We start from the raw sequence: 26,275 nt of genomic DNA, 5'->3' as shown, positions 1-26,275 counted from the left end.
AAACACACTTTTGATTATCAAGATATTGTAAAATAGTAATGATAATAAAAAGAAGTGTTCTTTCAATTGATTACTTCAGGATACAACTAGACAGTCTCTGGATGAGCTAATTTGTATTTCTGGATTAAAATCAATGAAATAACAGTTCCTGTCCCATGAAGGTCTTCAGAGGCAGGTTTTGGTCCGAGGCCTAGTTCACTACACTGAGGAACAGCTTCTACCCTGAGACTGTTAGACTGAATCTCTAACCAGAATAATCACTGTGAAAAAAATCACATCATGTTGCTACTGATCTGTTTCATGTTGCTGCTGATCTGTTTCAATGTTGATGTGTTCATGCGTGCTCATCTGCTCACACAGACTCATGTTCATGTTTGTGCTGATGTTCGACGTAATGTTTTTATGTTATTAGTGCTTAGTGTACATTTAATTTGTTTTTCTTAGATCATATCTTAGATGTTATTACTGTTTTTCCTTTTACATTTTATTGTTGGATGTAACTGGGACCCTGTGTACATAATTTCGCTCCACCACATGTACCACATGAGGTGCGAATGACAATAAAGAAACTCTGACTCTCTCTGACTCCGATGAGATGCTCTTTTTGCAAAACTTTACATAAAACACGTTCAACTGTTGATATATCAAACTGTTTTTATTAAGCACTAATAAGAGGAGCAATTTTTTTGTTTCTGTTTGTTTATTTGGTCAAAATGATTGTACAAAGTGGTGATTGAGAAAATAAACATTTGCTGTTGACATCACGGACATGAGGGTCGCCAAAAGAACCAGACATGAAATCGTCAGGATTCCACCTTTGACCTTTGTCAGGTTTGATTCACAGCTTCAGGTTCCACCACTTGAAGTCAAATGGTTTTCGGCGTACGTTGGAGCCACAGTGCACCTCCCCCAGGAGTTGGTGGTAGGAGGCGAAGTCATCAATGAACATGCATTTAAGACCCAGGCCCTCCATCAGGGAACACATCTCAGCCTCCAGGGCACAGCATCCGTTCACTTGGGGGCCAAACGGCTTCGGGATGCCAAGGTTTTTCCCCAAGACAATCATGTTGACCTGAAACAGGGTTTGCCATGAAATTCGGTCATCAACACCTTGATTTAAAGTTGTCTTATACTAGTGATACCTCCAGTTTTTCAAAAAATTGAAAGCAAAATCTGAAGAAAAAAACAAGTCAAATCTGAGAAGTTTGTCAAACACACCATGTCAGGGTAGTAAGCCACTGCTCTGAATTCGTCCTTTGCCACCACCATCTTGAAAAGGATTGGCAGGTCAATGATGTCATCATCATCCAGGCCCAGTTCTCTTTTCAGGACATCCCTGTTCCAGTCAATGCAGCTCTGATAAAAACAAGTGGGGATGAAAGTCACAACACTGTGGAATACAAGTCACACCACATTCTGAATCTTCTGAGTTTATCTTGTTTAACCAAGGAGCTCAGCACATGCAACATTTAGTACAGTGTGCCAACACCTTGCATTATTATGCAAACAACACTTGTTTCAGTTTTCATTGTGGAAATAAGATGATAGATGTAATAAAAGTCAAACCATGGATATTTATTTGTTTTGTCTCTCTATGCATATTTGTGAATCTGTTCTTCTAGAAGCTTTAGCAGCTTTAGCTACAAATTTCAGCTATTATCAGTAAATTTAACTTGAAAAAACAAATGGTCAAATTTCTCTTCTTCTTTCGACTGATCCTTTCCTCAGGGGGTCGCCACAGCAAACTAACTCGCACAAAGACTTGGCATTTGTTTATTACACCGAATGCCCTTCCTGATACATCCGTCTGCCATCTAGGGCAGCCAGGGGAGCAGATAGTGGTGGGGGTTAAGGGCCTTGCTCAAGGGCACAGAGTGGGGCAAATGAGGGTGGAGACAGGTGTGGGTGCTTCACCATTCCCACGTGCATTTTGATGTTGTCGGTTCGAGGAGTTGAACCGGTGACCTCCCATCACAGACTCACCTTCTCTAACCTCTGCACCACCACTCCCCTTCAAATGGTGAATAAAGGGAGTAAAATTCAAACTTAATGACTTTTAGCTTGGCTCAGCTGTAAGATGACATGTTTACAACTATGTAGTATGCTTGGGCTAGGTTAGCTTCAGTTAGCTTAGAGCCCCACTACCCTAACCCTAACCCACTACAGTCAATTTTTAATAACGGGTTCTCACTTTTTCGAGCTACTTGACAGATATGTGACAGAGGTACTATGTGGGAGATGGTCTAATCAGTGACATGAGACGTTAATTTTCTTTGACCCATCAAAATGAATGTGGTCATTTATTAACAGAATCAAAATTTAACATCAAAACATTGTACACTTGATTATGATCGGCTCTGATTAATAAAACTTGGCACGTTTTACTTAATAAAAACAACAGACATTTCTGAAGATATCTGGATTAATTACTGGCAAGATAGAAGTTTAAAGATGGGAAATGAAAGAGTTTAAATGGAGAGAAAAGATGGATGAGGGAAAGTGTGTTGACAAGGAATGGCACCCTTCATCCGACCCCAGCTAAGCCCTGGTACTCGGTAGTGAAGCGACCCGTTACCTTTGCAGAAGATAGGTCAGCTCCGGTACGGAGTTCCATTTCAATGCTACCTTTCAGCGTCTCCTTAGGATGGCTGAGAATCGTCCGAAGTAGTGACGGTACTCCGTTCAACAACACGCTCACCTCCCGGGTGGACTCACATGAGCTGTGAGTCCGTCAGCGGATCCACTCAGATGTAGAAGGCTCCATAATCCCAACTAGACTCGGAAGAACTCCCAACGAACTCCAGTACTTCAGAACTTTCTCCTAGCACTGGAACTTTCTCCAGGCACTGAACTTTTCCAACTAGAACTCTCCCTCCGAACTACTGGAACTAGGAAGAGTCGACTTTTAAAGAGTTCTGCTTCTGGTCACTTTTGGGAAGTCCTGATTGGTTGAAAGAACCAACAGGGGTGTGGTTTTAATGACGTCAGAGGGTCATTACAAGTCAGAAAAACAGCGGAGATGTTTAGGAACAGACAGAGAAATGTTTTAGAGAAATGACAGACTTACAGGTGCCAGTTTTCTTGTTTCTGACTGAGAGGTTTAAAAACATGACAGTTCGTTCCAATAACTTGTTTGCGACTGTCTCCAACTTTTGACCAATATCACTCCTTTCTCATTTAAGACAGAAGATCACTTCACTTCCGGTGAGCTGATGGACGGCAGCTCCCTCCGGCTTCTCTGCAGTCTTTTATCATCAAACTGACCCATTTTTTCGAACCAGACTAAAGTTGGTCCTCCTTCCAACCGAATTCGGTGTTCAGTGACTCAGAGAGCCGGACGGGACCGTCCAAAAATATATTTTGGTCCAGGACCGGCCGCTCCCACCCCACCGGTCACTCTGAGCGCACCCTGGCCAGGTGACCCCTCGAGCCGGGGAGTCTTCGCACGAAGGTCCTATGTTTTTTCTCTCTCTCTCTGGACCTCAACGAACTCTTATCTGGACCTTTGTGGTTCTACCTGGTTCCGACAAAAATCACCAGGTGGTATTTCGCTGGTTTTCTGCTGGACTGGCCCTCGTGGTGTCTTCATAGGTGTGGGGGAAGTGTACCTGTGACCCTCAAATTGGACCAGAACCGAACCGAGGTGGCTGTGGGGATTTCGTCTTCAACAGAGCCGGTCTCGGCTTCAGTGAGCAGCCCGTTACTTTCACCGAAAGACTGTCCACCTCCGTGGAATCGCTGTGTTCACCTGGAGGAGACGCTCCGGTGCTTTGAAGCGCCGCCGGACCGGAGCAGAACCACGCCGCCGGACCGGAGCAGAACCGGGCCAGGGATATCTTCAGCCTCTTCGTCTCTCATGCTGTGGAGCACCGGAGCCAGACTGGAGCAGAACCGCGCCGCCGGACCGGAGCAAAACCGGGCCAGGGATATCTTCAGCCTCTTCGTCTCTCGTGCTGTGGAGCACCGGAGCCTGACTGGAGCAGAATCGGACCGGACCAGTGTCGACTTCAGCCTCAGCCTCTCCGGTCAGTCTCGTTTTTCACCGGGGGTGCCTCTCGTGCTGTCGGGTGCGGAGGTGTCGTGCAGAGAAGCAGAGGAGCAGCGCTGCGTGGTGCTCGAGAGAAGTTCGGAGTTTGTATCGGAGTTGCTGCAGGCCTCCATCCAAACTCACCTGGATAATAATTAATTTTATTCCGGATCACGCTGTTGGCCCCTGTTGACCTGAAACGAGCTTGGATCATGCCTTTCACTTCAGGAGGATTTTCTGGCAGCTTGCTCTGCTATTTGCTGCGGATTATCTGTTTCTGTTTCGGCCTGTTGATTCTGGACCCAGCTTCTGTTTCCCATGGGAGCATCCATCCATCTTCACTGGGGGGCCGGAGCCCCCCTCAGCCCAACTCAAACTGCAGTTGGGCCACCTCGTCGGGTTTGTTTGCCCATTTGAACTGTGACGTTTTATGGTCTGAAACTTTTCTGCATCATTCATATTATTGTCACTATTTTCAGTTCTCAGATTATCTGGAGTCACTGAATCTTGTTAATACACCTGAATCTGTCCATCACTGCAACTTTCACTGTTTTTGGGTTCTGAATGATCACGTCTTCATTAATGTTTCTCATGGTTCGATTTTGTGGGCTAATTGTCACACTGTTAACTCCTGCAATTACACATCAGTCACAAAAAACTCAAGAAAATGTCTGATAATAATGTTGTTACTGCTCTCAGGGATTCAACCCAACCCTGGACCCCCCACTAATTACAGCACGCCAAATGACTTTAAGAACGTGTCTGGGCTTCATTTTCTGCATGTAAACGCTCGTAGCCTTCTGAAAAAACTTGATGCTTTGAAAATTCTGATCAGTTCTTCTGGGGCAGATGTTATCTTCGTCTCTGAATCCTGGCTCAACAAATCTGTAATGAGTAATGAATGACCTGGCAATCAATGGATTTAACATCTACCGCTGTGATCGTCAAAAAAAAAAGGGGGGGGGGGGAGTCGCTGTTTACATCAAAGATTTTTTTTGTTTGCTAGTCTTGTGTCTTCTAAAACAATTCCAAACCAGTTTGAAGCCTTATCTGTAAACATCACCTTGAATGGAGGTCAGATCTTAACTGTAGTCTGGTGCTACCACCCCCACTCAGCATCACCTGGGGCTCTTTCTGCACTGATGGAATTCCTTGGTAATTTAAAATTCAAAGAGATCCTTTTGGCTGGAGACCTCAACATTGATTGGTGTAAGTCGACCCCCGTCTGTGATAAATTCAAGGAATGTTGCCTGTCTCTCAATCTTACCCAATTGATCCGACTCTCCCACTAGATTAAACAAAAACCATCCGGAAAAATCCTCAATCTTAGACCTATTTCTAACTAATATGCCTCACAAATTCCCTGGTACAGGTGTATTCGCTTATATTTTGAGTGATCATTGTGTGACAGCTGCTTTGAGAGATATTAAACTTCCACCTTCTAAGCCCAGATTAATTCAAAAAAGGGATCTGAAACGTTTTTGCGAACAGTCATTCCTCTGGGATCTGTCTCACTTTGACTGGCATCATATTCTGTTAACTGATGACGTGAACTCTGCTTGGAACTATTTTCATAATAGTTTCATTTTTTTCGTGAACAAACATGCTCCTTTTCGTCAGTTCAGAATAAAGGGACGAGACAGCCCCTGGTTTACTCCAGAGCTAGCTGACCTCCTGCACAGGAGAGACCATCTTTGGGCTGCAGCGAGAAAATCTGACTCAGACACTGATTGGTTGAGTTTTCGACAGATGAGGAATAAATGCACAACTGCTGTCAAAGCAGCAAAACACAACTATTTCTTATCTCAGACCTCCAAAAATCTAAATGACCCTAACAGATTCTGGAAAACCATCAAATCTCTCTCAGGCACCCCCCAATCATCTGACCTCCCATCACAACTTCTCATTAACTCTGTTCCTGTGTCAAATAAGCACGAGATCCTGAACTGTTTCAACAAACATTTTGTTGCTTCTAGTTCGTTATTTGACACAGTTACTAACAGAAAATCAGCCACTTCCCCTAATAACCAAACTTCTACAAATCAAATCCCTCCTACAAGTCAATCCTCAATTAATCACAGCTTCTCTTTTTCTCCATTCTCAGTCAGTGAGGTTAATAAACTGTTAAAAGATCTTGACCCTAAAAAATCTGCAGGTCCAGATGAACTTCCACCTTTTTTCTTAAGGCTGACTGCTCATATCATCACAGTCCCTGTGATCCACATCTTCAATCTCTCCATAAGACAAAACTCCATCCCAGACACTTGAAAAACAGCCTTTGTTTTTCCTTTGCTGAAGGGAGGTGACCCCACCTCACTGAACAACTATCGACCAATCTCTAAACTCTGCATTTTAGCCAAGGTTCTAGAAAAACTGATAAACTCAAATCAAAAATTACCTGGACTCATTTAACATCTTACCTCCACATCAATCTGGTTTCAGGAAACAACACAGCACAACCACTGCTTCACTGAAGGTTCTTAATGACGTTGTTGAAGCACTGGATGCTAAGGATTATTGTGCTGCACTTTTCTTAGACCTGTCTAAAGCTTTTGACACTGTGGATCATAACATCTTGTGTCATAAACTCTCAGAAATTGGTTTCTCAGAACACACCATTGGTTGGTTCTCTAACTATCTTTCAGACCGAAGGCAATGTGTTCAACATAATGGTACTTCCTCCAGTTATTTAACAGTCAACAATGGTGTACCACAAGGCTCAGTCTTAGGACCCACCCTCTTTACAATCTACAGACATAATGTAGGTAAAAACATCCCTAATGCATCCATACATTTCTATGCTGATGACACAGTTGTTTATTGTCGAGCTAAAACTGTTGCTAAGGCTTTCCAGCTTTTGAATTCTGCATTCAACTACATCCAGACTAATTTGTTCCACCTCAAACTTGTCCTAAATGCCGACAAAACCAAAGGGATGCTTTTTTCAAACAGGAAGTTGGTCCCAGCAGTTCTTCCTCCGATTTTATCCTCAAATGGTGTCCCCATTGAGTTTGTTGATTCCTATAAATATTTGGGTATCTTGGTCAACTCACATCTCTCTTTTAAGCTCCATGTGGAAAACTTGGTAAAGAAACTGAAAGTTAAACTGGGTTTCTTTTTCAGAAACAGATCCTGTCTAACCCTGAATGCTAGAAAACACCTTGTATCTGTGACTTTCCTTCCCTCAATTGATTGGTGACATTATTTACATGAACGCTGCTACAAGAACCCTGCAGATGTTGGATGCTGTCTATCATGGTGCACTAAGATTCATAACTGGCTGTGATTATCGTACCCACCACTGCACCCTGTATTCACTGGTTAACTGGACATCATTAACTTCACGCAGACTCTCTCACTGGTACATTTTCATCTTTAAATCACTTCTTGGTCTGCTACCTTCTTACATCTCCTCCTACATGTCTCTGCGTGAGTGCAGCTACAGTGTGCGCTCTCAGGACATTACTACCTGCAGTGTTCCCTCAATGAGGACTGAACTAGGCAAAAGGGCCTTCTCCTACTCCGCTCCTGTTTCCTGGAATATCTTACAAAAAGATTTGAAGCTCTCGGCCTTGACCTGTCTAAGTGGCTTTAAGAATCTGTTGGACTCCCGGCAGGGACCAATGCAGACATGTTCCTGTTTTTAGTTTTCTACATTCGCCTTAGAATCTAGCTGTTTTGTTTTTTTATTGTTTTTTTTGTTACCTTTTCCTTTTAGCCATCCTATTTGTAAAAAACCCCCAAAAAAACCTGTATTATGACTTTTTATAATTGTTTATTGTTGTTGCTGTTGTCCATTGTTGTCATCTTTCTTTGTTGAAATCAGGTCTCTCTTGTAAATGAGTCCTCAAGGCTCAATGGGATTTACCTGTCTAAATAAAGGTTGATTGAAGATCAAAAATGCATAATTACTTTGTAACATGGACATTTAACTTGATTTCTACTTTGAATGAGGATTAAAAAATCATTAATACTGTTTCACAGTTGATTTAAAATGAGTGGTTCATTTCAACATTTAAAATGGTATGAACTAAACACACTTTTGATTATCAAGATATTGTAAAATAGTAATGATAATATGAAAAAGAGAGTGTTCTTTCAATTGATTAGTTCAGGATACAATTAGAAAGTCTCTGGATGAGCTAATTTGTATTTCTGGATTCAAATCAATGAAATAAAAGTTCCTGTCCCATGAAGGTCTTCAGAGGCAGGTTTTGACCGGAGGCCGAGTTCACTACAACTATTTTGACAAAAATCTTGAGCCGTTAATATTTTAATATCTGCCATGACTCATAGGATGTGTAGACATTGTGACAACAAACTGAGAAACAAGATGTGTTAATCAGGACCTTTAACCAAAAAGTTCACCAAGCTCTATTTACAACTGTTGATTAAAGAGCTGTGGCATTGAAAAGAACTGTTAGCATTGACTTTATAGCCTTGTTGGTAATTTAGCTGCTAAAATTGTTCATCTTCATGTCTTACCCTGTTCAGTACAGATTTAAGAGATTTGCTTTCCAAAATTAGAGTATTTAAATAGATTTCAAAGATTTGCTTGATAATCTTTGTCATTGTATCATGATTTATAGTCAAAAACAAGCTAATCTCAAAATATCTGTTTGATTTTACATTATATTTGTTGTGCCAACGACGCAGCGGGGAAAAGAAAAGGTTTTAAATTTCACGTGGATCTATTTTTAATGTTTGACCAAGTTCATTTGCAAAGCCAGATCATTATTTTGTTAATGTCAGTCCCAAAAACATTTATTAAAATCAGTATTTGACACTTTTAAGCAATTTCATCTACTGGATTCACTCAATTAAATCCTGAACCATAAAAAAACCCCCGATTAAATGTAGTTAAACTGACGACTGCTTCATGCATGTAAAACTAATGAAGCTTTCAAAGTAGAGCTGAGATCATCAGTATTCTTTAATCACATAAATCAAAGTTCATGTTAATACCCAAGTAGAGAATCAGTTTTATGCTTTTATGGTCTGAATGGGAGCTTCTAGAAACAAGTTTGGCCTGTGCCACAAATACATGTATGCACTTGTGCAAAGTGTGTACTTTACATTCCAGCTCACCTGTACGTAGTTATTTTCAGCTTGGAGATGTTTATCACCAAGTATTTCCTCCACTGTCACTGGCTTCTGACCTTTCAGACCTTTTCGAGGGATTGTAAAGTTTCACTACTGAGTTACTACAATACACACATTTCCCAAAGATTTTACTGTCTAGACTTTTACTTTACCCTCAAACAGTTTGGCTTGTCCATGCCCATCATTGTATAAGCCTCTGAACAGTTTATAGCCGGCGTCAGGGCTGGCCAGCAGCAGCCGAAACCCCTACAGATAGGAGAAGAGATTAAAAACACTAACCGTTAAACCTTTTGGACTGAAATGTTACACAGTTTTTGGTTTACTGCCATCATTATATTATATTTGTATATATAAAAAAAAACTAAACAAAAAAAGATAATTTTACATTCTTCCAGTGGAATTTCACAAACTTCCTGAATAGATGTGCCAAAGAATTTTGGGCAGACTATGAAGGCACAACACCTTACATTTATACATTGTGTTGTTTGTCTTATGGTTTAATTTACCTTTCTGTCAGGTGAAGGAACAAAAGTCATGAATTCATCAACATGGCCGACATAGAGCCAGTCAGAAAATAAGGCAATGGGCTCCTGGACCTTCTGAGCCCTCAAGAAGTCTTGAACAACTTTGGTCATGTTTCGTCCTTTAATAGCCCTTACAGAGAAAAAGAGAAGTGAGTAAGCATGATTATGATGTTCAGTTTTGTTTAGATCTTTCGTCATACTTCCTTTTTATTTTGCTTTTTACGAGATAGATTTTCGTCGTTTTTTTTAAGTGGTTTAAAGCAATAATTGTCCAGGCTTGTTGGAGGTCCTTTAAATTTGATCTTTGACTGTTTTTAAACTGATTCCTGCTCAAGTCTTTGCAGCAATATGAAGAAAGTGTCACAATGCTGGTTTATCACCAATTCTAGGGATTAACCAGAGTTTTAGTTGAATGTCCAAAAATTGCTAAAAATAACAAAAATGAACAGGCAGAAAACAGTTATTTTACACTGGACTTAAAAAGAAGCGGTCAGGCCTAAAAATAAATAAATAAATAAATACATTTATAGCACAGTCATGGTATTCTGATTCAAGAGTGGTAAAGATCTGAAAAGCAAAGATCTGCCACAACTGGAGACGTGAATAATCCTGATTTCTATTTTAACATCAAGTTTGTTGTTTATTCAGTTTTTGTTTCTGTGCCTATACACTGGTTTATCTTTGGATTTCTTGGACATTTTGACAGACAGAGAAAATTAATTCTAAATATGTTTTCTGTCAAGTTTTGGTCTGTGATGACAGTCCATGGCTTAGGTCAGACAGTTTTTAAGTCACAGGTCTCTGTGATTTAGCTGCACAGACAAAGACTGGGCTGAAAATTAAACCCATAGAAACCCTTGGAAACCCTGAAGAGCTTGTTCTGTTTCCTTGAAAGCAAAATATGAAGAAAAAAAAATAGAGTTTACTTGAGATTTTTGAACAGTACTGTAATGACTAGATGAAAAGCTGCTCATACATGCATTAAAATGTTATGCAAACTAATCTGTTACTTACGTTGGGAAAGCAACCCCAATAATGATTCTGCCCAGGGGGTATTCTTTTCCATTCACTGTGACAGGGGGGCTGACCTCCAGGTTTCCAAATGAGTCCAGACTACTCACATTTTCATTGTAAGCCAGCCTGGTCACATAGCCAAAGTCAGGACCCTGAGGACACAGGCCTGTTTAAAGACTGGCTCTGGACAAGCAAGGCATTTCACATGTTGCAAACATGAATCTGGATATTTATAATTTTTTGACCATAGTTGAAGTATCTTAAGTAATCATTAAACCTTATTTAAATTGCATCTACCTGATATCGCTATACATATATATATATATTAAACAGGTAAGAGTTAATGCTTTTGTTGCTGCTTTTGTTCTACAGTAGTCCCCCGCTACTTCACGGTTCGACTTTCACGGACTCGCTCTTTTGCGGTTTTTCAACGATTGTCAACTTTAATATTACTGTACTCACGTAATTGGGAGGGTATGGGATAAAAAGTTAATGAAAAATAAATAAATACTTTGGACAGGCGCCGCCATTTTGTAGTTTTCTTTTCATAAGCCTACACTGTAAGGCCAGTCAAAGAACTACACTACCCAGAAGCCAACTGTGCTTCCAGCAGCTGCTTTCTGCCAAAATGGAGGGAAAGTTTTGCAACACAAATCTGCGCTATCCATTAAGTTCACACAACTGGCAGGAAAGTTGCAAATAATCCTGAAGCCCAATCATCCACGTGCACATCAACCTGGACGGGGCGGTGGTCTTTGTCACTGCAGGGTAGGTCGGCAGAACCGGAACCAAGCCGGACCAGAACTGCTGTTCTACAGAGCTGGTGAGTAAAATTTTGCAGTACTGTAGAGTACTAGTATGTTGTTATAATTACATAGTTTTAAGAGTTTAGAACATTGCAAGACTGTGGGAAGGGTTTCTAAAGCCTTAAAATATATAAATAATAAAATAAGTATAACATTACTACTTTGTGGTTTTTCACCTATTGCTGGGGTGTTTGGAAGGTAACCCCCATGATAATCAAGGGACTACTGTATATCATTGCTCTCCCATAATATGTGCATGTCGCCTGCCCCACAGTTCTCTCTAACTGAATCCATTTCATTAGATGAATGTTTAAACTGAAACACATTATTTGGAAAAAAATTGTATGCATGAGTTTTATCGAGTTAACCTGGTGTTTAAGAACATATTCAAATAAAGAAACTAAGCTCAGGTGTTTCCTATGTATAAATGTTTGATCTCCAGAAACAAATTGAATCTGTTACCAGTAGATTCTCATATGGAAAGTCCTTAAGCTTTCCATCTCTTGGCGAATCTAGAACAACAGGGAACTGGTGATGGGGCGAATCGATGTAACCAAATTCCAGTTCATCCTGAAAAAGACATAACAGAAGTTATATTTCAGCAATCATTGCATGTTGTTTATTAGTAGACACATTTTATTTTATTTATTTGTTTGCATTGCTACTGTTTAACACAACTGCATCTTATTTTTTGTTTGATTATTTTGCTGCTCTTATTTCATATAAGCTTCTCGTCATCAGGCATAATATAAAAGTTCAACATGTAAACACAACTTGTTAGATGTCTCAGAGCTGTAGACATGATCCAATAATTACAAATGTCAAATTAAGATCTTCATTCTCTTTATTTTTCTGACCTGCATCCAGCGGTCTCCTCTGTTCTGGTACTCGTAGCAAACCTTCAGCTTTAAGTTGTTCTTTGAAATGAGGCTTTTCATTCCTTTCAGGAACTGGACGTTATCACGCATACTGAAACCACAGGCAGACATGTAGTCTTTGGTTCAGCAACAAGTTTTAAAATGTAAACTTTATGTAATCTGTTGTCATTTTAAAGTTGGTCATATATTTTATTTTTATTTGGAGATGAATGGATGGAAAAAAGATGAGCTAAGAAAGGAAAGATGGGGCCGAGAAAGGGGTATAGGCAGGGCAGCCGACCTGGGACCTGAAAGTCCCAGGCTCGATCCCCAGCCATTCCCACATGTCACTGTGTCGCTGAGCAAAGACACCCAATCCCTAATTGCTCTCTTGGCGCTTACATAGCTGCCCACTGCTCCACCTGGGTGTATCCCAGGTGCAATGGGTGCAGAGAACTAATTTCTCCATTGTATGGGAACATACAATGAAGACAACACATAGCACTTATTAAAAGAAATATCCCTAAAATTTGTTGCAGAGCATCATAAGCAGTATTCCTGGCAGCTTGAGATAATATGAAAGTCCTGCTGACACATTCCTCTTTATTATTCATCATTCTGCTCTTACCTGCAGACAAACACTTCCACAGGATCGAGAGTGTTGGGTGTCATGATCCACGGAGCCACTCTGAACACCACTTTGTCTGTGAAAATGGGCGTTTCAGGAAGACCCTTTAAACATGAGAAAATGTGCTGAGTACTAAAAAAAAAAAGTTTAAATTCACAAAGAACTGGACCTGTGAAAGTGTCTTGAAGTTTTACTCATTATTTCAGGTTGCAATGTTAAACCAAGTTTGCTTATATTATTTTTAAAATAAAGTTTTTTTCTTAGAATCTAATAAAAGGCTGTGAAATGTGCTTCAATGTCTATGATAGGTGCTGTAAAATAGCTGTAGAGTATTTCATAAAAGTAGGAGAATAAATTATTAAATACAATGGATAATAATAATAATAATGTTGTGTTGCCATCCTTACTTCGCTGATGGGCTCTAGTAGACTGAGATTGATGGTAACAAGTCCATCAAAGTTCATGTCAGGGAATCTGAGACCCTCCACATAAAAGTTCATATCTGCTAAACCTCCCAGGTATGGCACTTCCTTTGACAAGTTCTCTTGGCTCAGTACCAGTGGATAGTCCTGCACAAAATTACTAAAAACTTTATCTGCAAAATAAAGAATGAAAATACAAAGTACTTAATTAAAAAAAAAAAACTACTGTAATGAGTTTTAAATAAACTGTGTGCATCATGTGAATTGCTAGATCATTCTGTTTTAAGACTTTCTCAGCCTTCAGATTTACTCACCCAGGAAATTAGTCGCCACTTCAGGGGATTTGGGTCTGAAGACTCGGACATTCTCTGCATCTCCCTGAGAAATGTGCATGGTCAGTTTGTAGCCCTCTGGGAGTTTGGCAGGCCCCTTGGTCCGCAGCACCATGAGAGACATGTCCTTCAGATCTGCACAGCCACAAAACGTCCCACTGATACAAACACAATTCACACTTACGTACAACACACACGGTTTGAAATGTGTTCAACATTGCATGGAGTATGTGAGCTTTTCTTAAGCTTTGAACACTCAAAGTTAATAATGTCTGAGTGTGTTTTGAGTAACTTAAAGGCAAACCATGCAGTTAAACACATCATACACACCAAAATGTCACAAGTCAACTTCATAAACCCTAATAATGCAGAACTTTGAGCTTTCAGACAACAAGGTCAATGAAATATTTAAAACCTAAGCAGGCCCCAAACAGTGTGGCAATGAGGTGTTAATGTTTTGTTGGCTTGTTTTCCAAAGTTTAGTTAGGGTTGATGTCAGATGTGCAAGAAAATGCTATGAAGCTGAGAAAAAGGTTTAAGACTACACTTTTCTCATGAAATGTTATACCTTTTACAACAAATTGAGTGTTCAGCTATTTGCATTCCTTTTTTTGCATGACACACAGTTGCCTTCCTCCAAACTGTTCATGGAAAAGTGAGATTCGATAAAGGTAAAGGGTGTAACTGGATCTTAGATGCAATGGTTCTGGTTTACCTGATACTTTGGAGATGCGATTCTTCGTGGTGTCTGGCATCTTGTTGTAGGTTGACTCGGAGTCACAGTTAACCAAAAGAATCGCTCCATGACCATTAGGACCCCACTTCCAGGATTTCTAAATGTTTTGATGAACCAGACATCCTTTTTTATTAAAAATATAATTATATAACTATCTGTAACTATACAAAAAAAGCTCAAATTGTACTTTTATTACTATAATTAGGAGAACAAGAACAACCCTTGTTCTTAAAATATGTGTACGTGTCATGTTCAGTGAAACTAATTAGACTTTATAATCTATTTAACGTGAGGAATGTAGAGCAAAAACATGTTTAAACATCACATTTGGATATTGCTTACAAAAAAAAGAGAAAATAGTTGAAAAACGTATCCTAAAGCAACAAACTTCATCTCATATGCTGCATGTACAGACTTGTACAAAGAAGTGAACATGACAAGCTGAAGAGCAGTGTAAGCTCCCACTTTAACAGATGAATGTACAGCACAGTTTATTTCAAAGATAGAGGGCTAACCATTATTAAAAAGAAAGAAGTTACTTTTATACCAGAAGGCCTTTGAAAAATACCTTATTAGGGTTGTTTTTCTCCACGATGCCATCTCTGTCAGCATCCACATCCAGAGAGATCTCTGTGTGACAAACATGCTTTTCTTAACATATGTGGATTGTTCGTAAACTGACCAAACACAGTACAGCTTTTGTTTCAATAGAAACTGAAATAATTAGTTTTTGGACAAAGTCACGTTTAGAGTTAGTGCTAGGTTTAAAATCACAGGTTATATTTTATTGACTACATGCCAACAATACAAATTCCATCCATCCATTACCTTTACCCGCTTCTTCCTTTTCGGGTCACGGGGGTCACTGGTTGCTATATCCAGCAGTCACTGTGTGAAAGACGGGGGACACCCTGGACAGGTCTCCAGTCCATCACAGGGACACATAGAGACAAATGAGACAAACAACCATTCACTCTCTCACTCACACCAAGGGACAATTTAGAGTTACCAATCAGCCTAACCTGCATGTTTCTGGTCTGTGAGAGGAAACTGGAGTACCTGGAAAAAAACTCACACATGCACGGAGAGAACATAAAAACTTCACCCAGAAAGATCCCCAGCCAGGATTTGAATGGCAACCTTCTGGCTGAGAAGCAACAGCTCTACCAAATGAGCCACTCAATAAAAACTACAGTTTATTATAATTAATAAATATGTTTAATGTAAATGAACTTACCAATAGCTGTAAGGTACATGACTGCTCTCCCCAAGAGCTCTTTGTCCTTTCCGTAGTAGCAAACAGACAGCTTGCAAATTAAAAAAGACACATGTTGCTAAATGGCTAACATTTCCTTTGTAAAAAGGTCAAGGTTTCTTTAGTCATTTGCATCGCATGTGTGTAGTTGATGTGAACAAGCTTTAAAACCTTATAATAAAAATTGTGAGCCTTTATTTTAAATAGTGGACATTATTTAGCTGTGTTTAATGTAATAAAACTGCTCTGGATATTTCAACAGTTATAACATCATTAAACCTTAATTATCTAAAGCCACAGAGTAAGAGGGAATTTTCTGTAACTCAGAAAGAAATACAGTCAAGAATAAATACCTTGGAATAAGCAGTTTGAGGTTGGCCCTAAGAATGATATTTCTTCCTAAATGTTCAAAATAACGAATTTGGAAAAAAAATCATTAAGCTGAATCACCAAAGAATTGCTAAATAATGAATTTGGTGCAGCTGTTGTTTCATGACACAGAATGCACTAAAATAAAGTGTGGTGTCAAAATTCAACCCCATACTTACCTTGTTATCATTCTCAGACTCGCTGGCATGCTTCATGCTGAAGCTCAGTGCAGAGTTTCCATTAAGGGGGACAGGGGAGAGGTGGGATTCCTCCTGGGGTGGGGGGTTGATGATGTACTGAACACTGGGAGTGCACTTCACAGAGAAGAACCTGGAGTTTGGTGGTGCAGTCCTATAAAGCAAATAAAAAGCAGGCTTTGTTAATTATGAACCCTTTTTCTGACTCATACTTATTGTGAAACATATACTTAGATAAAATATGAAACATTTCAACAAAGAAGAATCCGTCCAGAGGGCCTGACTCAACCTTGTTAGATATACAGTATGTTTTTTTAAGTATTTTGGGAAACCTGCCCATATTTTGTAATACATTAAAGGGGACATTAGTTGTGACAATAATTTGTTTCATGAGTTAGATTTTTTAATCTGCAAAAATATGGCAAACTAAGAAAGTCAAATACAGGTCATGATGTTCCTGCTCATTATGAAGCTTTTTGGACATAAGTTTAAGATTTTTTTTACTGGAGTTTCTATGGTTTCCATCAGTTAAATTTATGGGGTGTTAATATAGTAAGGTTCATTTTTTTCCCAAGCTTATGTTCTTTTCAACCAAGGAAAATGATTACAGCAATTAATAAACCCATTTTCTTCTTTTAAGGACCCTTCATTTTAGCTTTAGTTGAATTGCACAGTGACACAGAAAAGGACATTTCTCCTTATTTTATTATGCATTCATTACAGCAGAGTTTAAATAATAAGATCAAATAAAAGTCAGCATATTATGGTGGTGACAAAATGATGTCTAAAAACCACAAGAAGGATGTTTTTCTATAACGTCTTAATAAAGCCGACTCAACCTCTGCAATATCCTTATTAAGGGTAAGAACAACAGCATGTAGACAGGTGTCACATAACCACAAAGAGTTCTGGAGGACCAAGCTGTGGTCCAGAGCCAGGCTAGAGTCTGGCTCTGTTGTGCAGAACAGACTGGCATTTGGTTGAATGCAGGCCTACTTCTGAGGAAAAACAATGTCTTCCTTGTTGACAGCAACAATGAGGCTATATAGTGTTTCTGTACTGTGCAAAAACTAGGCTCCACCACAATGATATAAATAAATGTCATCATACAAATTTGTTAATGTGCTAGACTTCCTTTTCTTGTGTAACTTTGTCAAAACATTACCGATGATTAAAACAACAATGCTACATTAAAAACAGAGAAAAAACAAGCTCTATTATGAGTTTGTTAATTCAACTATTCAGATCAGATAAATTGATGTAACTTGGAAATGTGTGTCCATGACGTAAGAGGGAATTTTCTGTAACTCAGAAAGAAATACTGTCAAGAATAAATACCTGGAAATAAGCAGTTTGAGGTTGGCCCTAATATACATGTGGTAGTTGTCACAAATTTTGCTTATTTTAATTTAGGAACACTAAGAAAAACACTGTGCTGATTAATTGTGTTACTTTTAGATTAATTTAGGCTCTTCGTGATTTTACAATGAACACATTTAAGATATAGAATATTTATGTAAAAAAGCTCATCATAAAATAATAAAATAAAGCATTTTCAGAGGACAAAGGAGAAAATAAATTTCCCAGAACACAATGCGCGTTGTAAACAATAGGATAATAACCTACCTGTTCAGGTTCACGGTCAGTTCAAAGCCGACCACGCAAATTACGTGTATAGGTTGATCATAATCTATTCTCAGAGTCCTCTGATGAGCCATGGTTGAAGTGTGACGCTCTGACACTAACACAAAGTCTTGATGCTACTCCAATATCACCTGGCAACAAACTTGAACTTATCTGTACTGAGGAAAACGAGCAACCGTGAAGGCAGCAGGAAGCTGTGAAGACTGAGCGGTGATAGGTCAACCCGCAGTTAGCCCCGCCCCTTTCCCCACGCACATTATCTCTTATCTACAGATCTTATCTGTTTCCTAAATAAACACTACTTCCTTGTCCCTCTCTGAAGTGACCTGAAGTCCGTAACGATTTTTATATATTGGCACAAGTTTTAATATTAAACCGGTGACTGGCGCTGCGCCTTTAGTCTCACAGTCCAGTTTGTTCCGCAGAACTGGAAAAACTGCACATTACAAATGGCCACTGAGAACAATGACATATTAAATGTGAAACCAATAACATTTTTCACTATTTATTTGTACGCAGTGGTCGAATTTTATTTCCGTCGTGTCAGCTTACCTGTTCAGGTTCGCTTTCAAAGAGGTGCCGACAACATGGAGGACACTTTGCCGGTGTTCAGTGTCCATACGACATGTTCGCTGATAATCCCAAGGCCCTTTACTTTTCAGCGAGAAAGGGAAGTTGGATGGTGAAGTCGTTTCTTGAAACATAGTATCTGTGTCTGCGTGAAGGTGTTTGAACTGGAAACCAGAGGTTTTTTGTGGTCGTGGGAAGTGAATCTGTGTGAGGGGAGGGACTAAAATTGGTGGCTCTATTAAAGATTCAGTTTGCTGAAAACAAAAAAGATATTTCCAGGTAAAGGCACGACTTTTGGATTCCTGGAAACGTTTATTTGAAGCTTTGTCTTTCTAATGCATGCCCAGTCCTGTTCTTCTTCCTGCAGCTGAGAAATAAGAATCAAATATACTTGTAGAAAAGGAAATGAGCTGCATGCTGACGTCAATCTTCTAAAAGCAAAGACAAAAACAAACAAGCAAAACAATTCTGAGTAAAGACTCATTTCATTCAGCAGTACTGTTTGAGTCATGAAGACGGTCCAAAAAACCCCCGACTTAAATAAGAAATGTTCACATTTCTTTTTCATGGCTAAGAAGTCCTGAAATTAATGTGTTAGTAAAAAAATTGTCTACCTTCAAAATTAGCTGGTGACTAAAAAAATGGTCAACAATGGCATCCTCCATAGGACAGCTGTTCGGGCTTGAGAAGTTAGAAATGTTTGTTTTTACATGTATTAGATAGACTTGTTGAGTAAGCAGAATAAGTGATATTATAATATTATAGTGATTTATTAAATAAAAGTAATTGTGATATGAAAGCAACATGGCGAGTAATAAATAGTGTTCTGAAAAGCAAAAACAGGTATTTCACAATATTTTTTGAAGGATGATGATGAAATCCATGATGAAAATGAAATTGTAAATGGATTTAATCATCATTTTGTGACCGTTGGATCAAGCCTTGCAGCTAAAATACCAAAAGTAGACAATAATGTGAACCATTCAGTTATAGGTTGTGACAACAGTATTTTTCTTAATGGAACTGACAAAGAAGAAATAATGAATGTAATAAAAAATCTTACAGATGAGATCAAAAGACTGGGTGGACATGGATATGATGTTTGTAAAGGACATAATGAGTCATGTTATCGAGCCGTTTACATATATTTGTAATTTATCTTTTTCAAAAGGAATATTTCCAGACAATATGAAAGTAGCTAAGGTAGTTCCTCTCTTTAAAAATGGTGATAAATGTGTGTTCAATAATTATAGACCAATATCCTTATTATCACAGTTCTCAAAAATTCTAGAAAAACTATTTGTGACCAGATTAGATACATTTATTACTAAACAAAACATTCTAAGTAGCAGTCAGTATGGGTTTAGAGCAAAAAACTCTACATCAATGGCTCTCATGGAATTAATAGAACAAAAAACTACTGCTGTCGATCAAAAACAATATTGTGTTAGTATTTTTGTTGATTTAAAAAAAGCATTTGATACTATTGAACACACTATTCTCCTTGAAAAATTAAATAAATATGGTATAAGAGGACCAGCATTACACTGGGTATCTAGCTATTTGAAAGATAGGAAACAGTTTGTACAAATAAATGGTGTAAAATCTGACCTGTGCAATATCACTTGTGGAGTTCCTCAAGGCTCTGTACTTGGACCAAAGTTATTTATTTTATATGTGAATGACTTAGTGAATGTATCAGGACTCCTCAAATGTGTCCTTTTTGCAGATGACACCACATTTTTTTGTTTGGGTAAAGATGTAAAACGGATGTTGGAATTGATGAAGACAGAATTTAATAAAATACAAACTTGGTTTAAAATTAATAAATTATCATTAAATTTAGATAAAACTAAATACATGATATTTAGTAACAAAAAGAAAACTGTTGATTATCCATTTAAAATTGAGGGTGTTGAGATTTGTAGAGTTAATGAGATGAAATTTTTGGGTGTAATCATTGATGAACAGCTAACATGGAAAAATCACATAAATTCTGTAAGAACAAAAATAGCTAAATCTATTGCAGTACTATACAAAGTCAGGGAATTATTAAATGATAAAGCTTTGTACATGCTGTATAACACAATCATTGTTCCACATTTAATCTATTGCATTGATGTTTGGGGGAAAGCGTGTAAAACATTTACAAAACCTATTTTTATTTTACAGAAAAGAGCTATAAGAATCATCACCAGAAAGCATTACAGTCACCCATAAAGCACATTATTTTATCAACTCAAGTTATTGAAATTCCATGATTTGGTAGATTATAGTATTTTATCAGTTATGTATAGGGCTCAAAATAACACATTACCATTAAATATCCAAAGAATTTTTGTTAAAAGACAAAGTTGTTACAATCTTAAGGGGATAGAAATATTTGTCAAACCAAAATTCAGAACTAGTCTGAAGGGAAGGTCTACCTCAATCCAAGGAGTTGGATTGTGGAATGGTCTAGAGAGTGATGTGAAAAATGCCAAGTCAATGTGTACATTTAAGAAAAAGATCAAAGCTGGATTGTTAAAAAAAAATATATATGAAGTAGCTTAGTGTGTTTTTTGTATTAGAATTAGAAAAATTGTAAAGTTATTCATTTTGTTCTGTTACTTGAAAATTATTATGATTGAACTAATTGTTTGAAAAAAGGGGCAGACATAATAAGATTTTTTCTTCTTTCTGCTGCCTTTCATTTTAAATCTCTTGTATCTTTTTTTTATATTGTTATGGAATTGTTTTGTACTTTTTTTAAATGAATAAACTTTATACCATACCATACCATACCAAGTGTTTTGTTTACACTGAGTGAGTACCTGTATTTTAGAATTGCATTTGAAACCTGCACCATATGAAAAAGTACAAGGTAACCTTTTTTAGTTTGCACAGGCTTTATCAGGTTTATACAACGTCGACCCCCAAAGTAGCAGACCAAGGAAGCAAGGACACGAGGCAGGTAAAAGGTAAGTGTTATTTATTTACAGGTGAAGATAAAAACTCGAACAGCTGTAAGGGAAGGGGAGAGACGGTGAATATATATCCTCTTGGTTGATGATGATTGATTAATCAAGAATTGATCCTTACTTGTTATTGTTGCAGGAGATGGTTGAGGAGGAGCAAAGAGTGGGATCCTGGGTGTGAGGAGGAATCCAGAGGAGAGTAGCAGGTTGACCCAGACAGAGTGGTGGATGTTGTTGCTGGAGACGAGACATCAAAGGTCCACAGGAAGGAGTTCCAGTGGAGGGAGAAGTCCTAGGGAGGACCAGAATGAACCAGGCCGTGGAAGGTCCGATTGTCAGAAGATGTCCCAGCACTGGAGAGGAGGCTGGCAGCTGCTTAAGTAGGTGAGTAGCAGTACTCCTCAGATTGGTGGCAGGTGTGACGAGTTGGGTGATTAGCTGTGGAGGGAAAGTGACAAACAGACACAAACAGACAGAGGGAAACCAGGAATCCCACAGTGCCCCCCCTCAAGGATCGCCTCTCGGCGATCTAAGCCGCTTTTCAGGGTGAGCCTTGAAAAAGGAGGTGATAAGGCCTGCGTCCAGGATGCGAGACCTAGGGACCCAGGAGCGATCTTCAGGACCATACCCCTCCCAATCTACCAGATATTGGACGCCCCGACCCCTGCGTCTCACATCCAGGAGACGTCTGACGGTGAACGCAGGCGCGTTATCAATCATCCGGGGGGGAGGAGGGGCTCTAGAGGGAGGCTGAAGAGGACTGGAAACAATGGGTTTGACTTGGGACACGTGGAAGGTCGGGTGTATCCTCATGGATGGAGGGAGTTGAAGCCGCACCGCCGACCTGTTCAGCACTCTCACAATAGGGAAAGGACCTATAAACCTGGGAGAGAGTTTCTTGGGGAAGTCCTTCAATGAGATGTCCCGAGTCGAAAGCCAAACCTTCTGACCGACCTCATATCTGGGGGCCTCGGAGCGGTGTCTGTCCGCGAAACGCTTGTTCTGCTCAGAAGACCTGGCCAGAGCCGCCCTAGTCTGTCGCCAGACCCGACGACAGCGCTTGAGGTGAAGGTGAATCGAGGGAACGCCCACGTCGGCCTCCTGAGAAGGGAAGAGAGGAGGGGAAAATCCCAAAGCCACCTCAAATGGAGATCGTCCAGTGGCCGCCGAGGTCTGCGAGTTGTGGGCGTATTCGATCCATGGGAGATGCTGGCTCCAGGATGATGGGTTGGAACCGATCACGCACCTCAAGACAGCCTCCAGATCCTGGTTACATCTCTCCGTCTGGCCATTGGATTGGGGGTGGTATCCCGAGGTGAGACTGACCGTAGCCCCCAAAGCTTCACAGAACCCCTTCCAGACTTGGGAGATGAACTGAGGGCCCCGATCAGACACAATGTCCAATGGAATGCCATGGAGGCAGAAGACATGCTCCGTGACAATCTGTGAGGTCTCGAGAGCAGAGGGGAGTTTGGGGAGAGGAATGAAATGAGCAGATTTGGAAAAACGATCAACTATGGTGCAGACGACAGTGTTACCATTGGAGACGGGGAGGCCAGTGACGAAATCCAAGGCGACGTGGGACCAAGGACGAGTGGGGATGGAGAGAGGAAGAAGAAGGCCAGCAGGGGGTTGATTGTTGTTCTTGTTTTGGGCGCAGGTAGGGCAGGAAGAGACGAACTCCTTAACGTCCTTCTGCATGTTTGGCCACCAGAAGGAAGCTTTTGTCAGGTGGAGCATGCGTCCTATACCGGGGTGACAAGAGAAACGAGCAGTGTGGAGCCACTCCAGAACCTTGCCCACCATGGAAGAGGGAACGAACAGCCATCCAGGGGGACCCGAACCAGGATCAGGTTCGGTCGTTTGGGCCTCCAGGATGTCCTTCTCGATGGGCCAAGTTACAGCTCCCACCTTGCAGTAGGACGGGAGGATGTCTTCGGGAGTTCCGGAATCCTCGGTTGACGAGAATTGTCGAGAGAGGGCGTCCGGCTTGACGTTCCGAGATCCTGGGATATAGGTTATGGAGAACTGAAAACGGGAAAAGAACAAGGACCACCTGGCCTGTCGGGCATTGAGCCTCTTCGCCCCTTGAAGGTAGGCCAGGTTTTTGTGATCCGTCCAAATAATGAAGGGGAGTTCTGATCCCTCCAACCAGTGCCTCCATTCCTCCAAGGCTAACTTGATGGCCAACAACTCACGATCACCCACGTCGTAGTTGGCTTCGGCGGACGAGAGGCGACGGGAGAAGAAGGCACACGGGTGAAGTTTCCCATCGTCGGACGACCTCTGCGAGAGGACGGCCCCAACCCCAGTGTCAGATGCGTCGACCTCTACGATGAATTGTTTTGAGGTATCTGGATGGGATAAGATAGGAGCAGTGGAGAAGAGATGTTTAAGAGTGGAAAAAGCAAGTTCAGCCTTATCAGTCCATGAAAATTTTAAGCGGGTTGAGGTTAGTTGTGTGAGGGGAATGGCAATTTTGCTGTAGTTCTTTATGAAGCGTCTGTAAAAGTTGGCAAACCCCAAGAATCTCTGTAACTGTTTCCGATTAGTAGGTGTCGGCCAATCCACCACCGCTTGTGTCTTATCTGGGTCAGACCTCACTTGTCCCCTCTCAAAAATAAATCCCAAAAAAGTGACTGAAGCCTGGTGGAACTCACACTTCTCAGCTTTTACAAACAGTTGATTTTCCAGTAATCTTTGAAGGACTGCTTTAACGTGTTGGGTGTGTTGTGCCTCGTCTTTAGAATAGATTAATATATCATCTAGGTAGACGAACACGAAGACTTGGAGAAAATCACGTAGGACGTCGTTGACAAGGGCCTGAAAAACTGCTGGAGCGTTGGTCAAGCCAAAAGGCATGACCAGATATTCAAAATGTCCAAGGGGTGTCTTGAAAGCAGTTTTCCACTCGTCCCCCTTACGAATACGGACTAGGTGATAGGCATTACGGAGGTCTAGTTTTGTGAATATTGTAGCACCTTGTAATTGTTCGTAAACGGAGTCGATGAGAGGTAGAGGATATTTATTCTTGATAGTGATTTGATTCAGGCCCCGATAGTCTATACATGGACGAAGGGTTTTGTCCTTCTTTGTGACAAAAAAGAACCCAGCTCCAAGTGGAGACGTGGATGGGCGAATAATGCCAGATTTAAGAGAGTCTTCGATATAATCCTTCATGGAGGCTCTCTCAGGACCAGATATGTTAAACAATCTACTAGCGGGTAGCGGAGCTCCAGCCAGTAAATCGATCGTACAATCATAGTGTCTGTGACGTGGCAAAGATAAGGCTAGTTGTTTACTGAAAACCGGTGCTAAAGAATGGTAGAGGATAGGGATTTTGGAAAAATCAATCTCCTCTTTCTTCACTGGAGGAGGAGAACTGGGAGAAATGGCGGAACGGAGGCATTTTAATGAACATTCCTCTCCCCATTTTTCAATCCTGTTTTCAGCCCAGTTAATGTGGGGGTTGTGAATCCTTAACCAAGGGTATCCCAATATGAGTTGTGATGTGGGAGAATCAAACACAAAGAACTCACCCATTTCTCTGTGATTTCCTGAGACCACAAAATTTATTTTTACTGTCTTAGATGAAATAGACGAGATGTTTTGTCCAGTAATAGCGGTGACGGATATGGGTGGATCCAACCCTGTTGTGGGAATCTGTAATTCCTCCACGAGGTCCCTGCTGATAAGGCTCTGTTCAGCGCCCGAGTCGACTAGTGCCTGCACAGGGTGATTTTCAGAAGTTAGACAGAGAATAACAGGTAGGGTAAAGTTCTTAGGAGAAAAAGAAGTATTGCCCACCAGTATCTCCTTACTTACTGGCAGGCGTTGGCTTTTACCCGTAACCTGCATGTCTTAATTGTGTGACCTTGTCCTCCACAGTACATACATGCCTTCGCCTCATGACGTCGCTGTCGCTCTTCCTGAGAGAGTCGGGTCTTTCCGACCTGCATCGGCTCCTCTTCGGAAACCAGCTCGGGAGTAGAGAAGGCGGGGCTTCTGGAAGCGAGAGGCTCACGGGAGTTGAAGTCCGCTTCGAGCAGGTTCTCCCGAACACGGTTATCGATGCGTATAGCTAGAGAAATAACGTCGTTTAAGATGGAAGGGATCTCACCAGTAATCATTTTGTCCTTAATCTGGCGGTCAAGGGCCCTTATGAACGCACTGCAGAGCGCCCTTTCATCCCATCCGGACTCTTCGGCGAGGATGCGGAAGTGGATTGAGAATTTCGCCACCGTCTCTTTCCCTTGACGTAAGGAAAATAATTTCTGGGCAGCTTCCTCCTGTTGGAGAGGGTGATCGAACACCTGGAGAAAGTCTTTTAAGAAAGTGGAATATGTCAAGTTTTCGACGGAGCGTCGGCGGAGGTAGGCTTGCGCCCATTGTAGTGCCTCGCTCTTCAGAGCGCTAACAATGTAAGTAATGCGTGAAAAATCTGAGTCGTAGGTAACTGGGGCTCTTTTAAATGCAAGTTCGCACTGAAGAATAAAGCCCCCACACTTTCGTGTATTACCTTCAAAAAACTCGGAAGGTCGAACGTCTGGTTCTCTAGGGGAAGCTCCAACAGGTTTAGCCAATGGTTCGGGGGAGTGAAGCTGCAACGTCCTCCCCTTCTGTAGTGAAGCCACCATGCTCCCCAATTCCAGAAGGTTGTCTTGGGTGGTTTGCTGTTGAGCAATAATCTGCTGTAATGTTAGAGCGAGATTGTCAAAGTTTCCTTGTGGCCCTAACTGAGCCCTTACTTCCTCAGTCTTGCCTGGGGGGTCCATTGGCTGGGACATACTATCAGGTTTATACAACGTCGACCCCCAAAGTAGCAGACCAAGGA

General features: G+C 40.6%; 2 protein-coding genes across 2 annotated transcripts in view; one reads left to right on the top strand and one right to left on the bottom strand.

Moving 5' to 3' along the window:
• The window catches only part of LOC119411766 (membrane-associated guanylate kinase, WW and PDZ domain-containing protein 3), a gene marked incomplete in the record, with an annotated part of 451,370 nt that overhangs the window by 11,243 nt on the left and 413,852 nt on the right, over window positions 1-26,275 (top strand).
• Window positions 697-18,645, bottom strand: LOC119411768 (protein-arginine deiminase type-2). The gene is made up of 16 exons (XM_037678693.1): window positions 18,467-18,645; window positions 16,253-16,424; window positions 15,687-15,756; window positions 15,018-15,079; window positions 14,429-14,546; window positions 13,696-13,848; window positions 13,367-13,554; window positions 12,960-13,063; window positions 12,332-12,443; window positions 11,937-12,044; window positions 10,669-10,820; window positions 9,637-9,784; window positions 9,283-9,376; window positions 9,116-9,195; window positions 1,219-1,356; window positions 697-1,072 (listed from the first exon to the last, which is right to left on the bottom strand). Exons 1-16 carry the CDS (start codon window positions 18,616-18,618, stop codon window positions 839-841), a joined length of 2,085 nt encoding a protein of 694 aa, XP_037534621.1. The 5' UTR covers window positions 18,619-18,645; the 3' UTR covers window positions 697-838.

This window comes from Nematolebias whitei, chromosome 7 (assembly GCF_014905685.2).
Source record: "Nematolebias whitei isolate Nwh7 chromosome 7, NemWhi1, whole genome shotgun sequence".
Lineage (NCBI taxonomy): Eukaryota > Metazoa > Chordata > Actinopteri > Cyprinodontiformes > Rivulidae > Nematolebias > Nematolebias whitei.
Note: the sequence above shows the minus strand (reverse complement) of the source record. Positions and strands in the feature narration are given on the sequence as shown.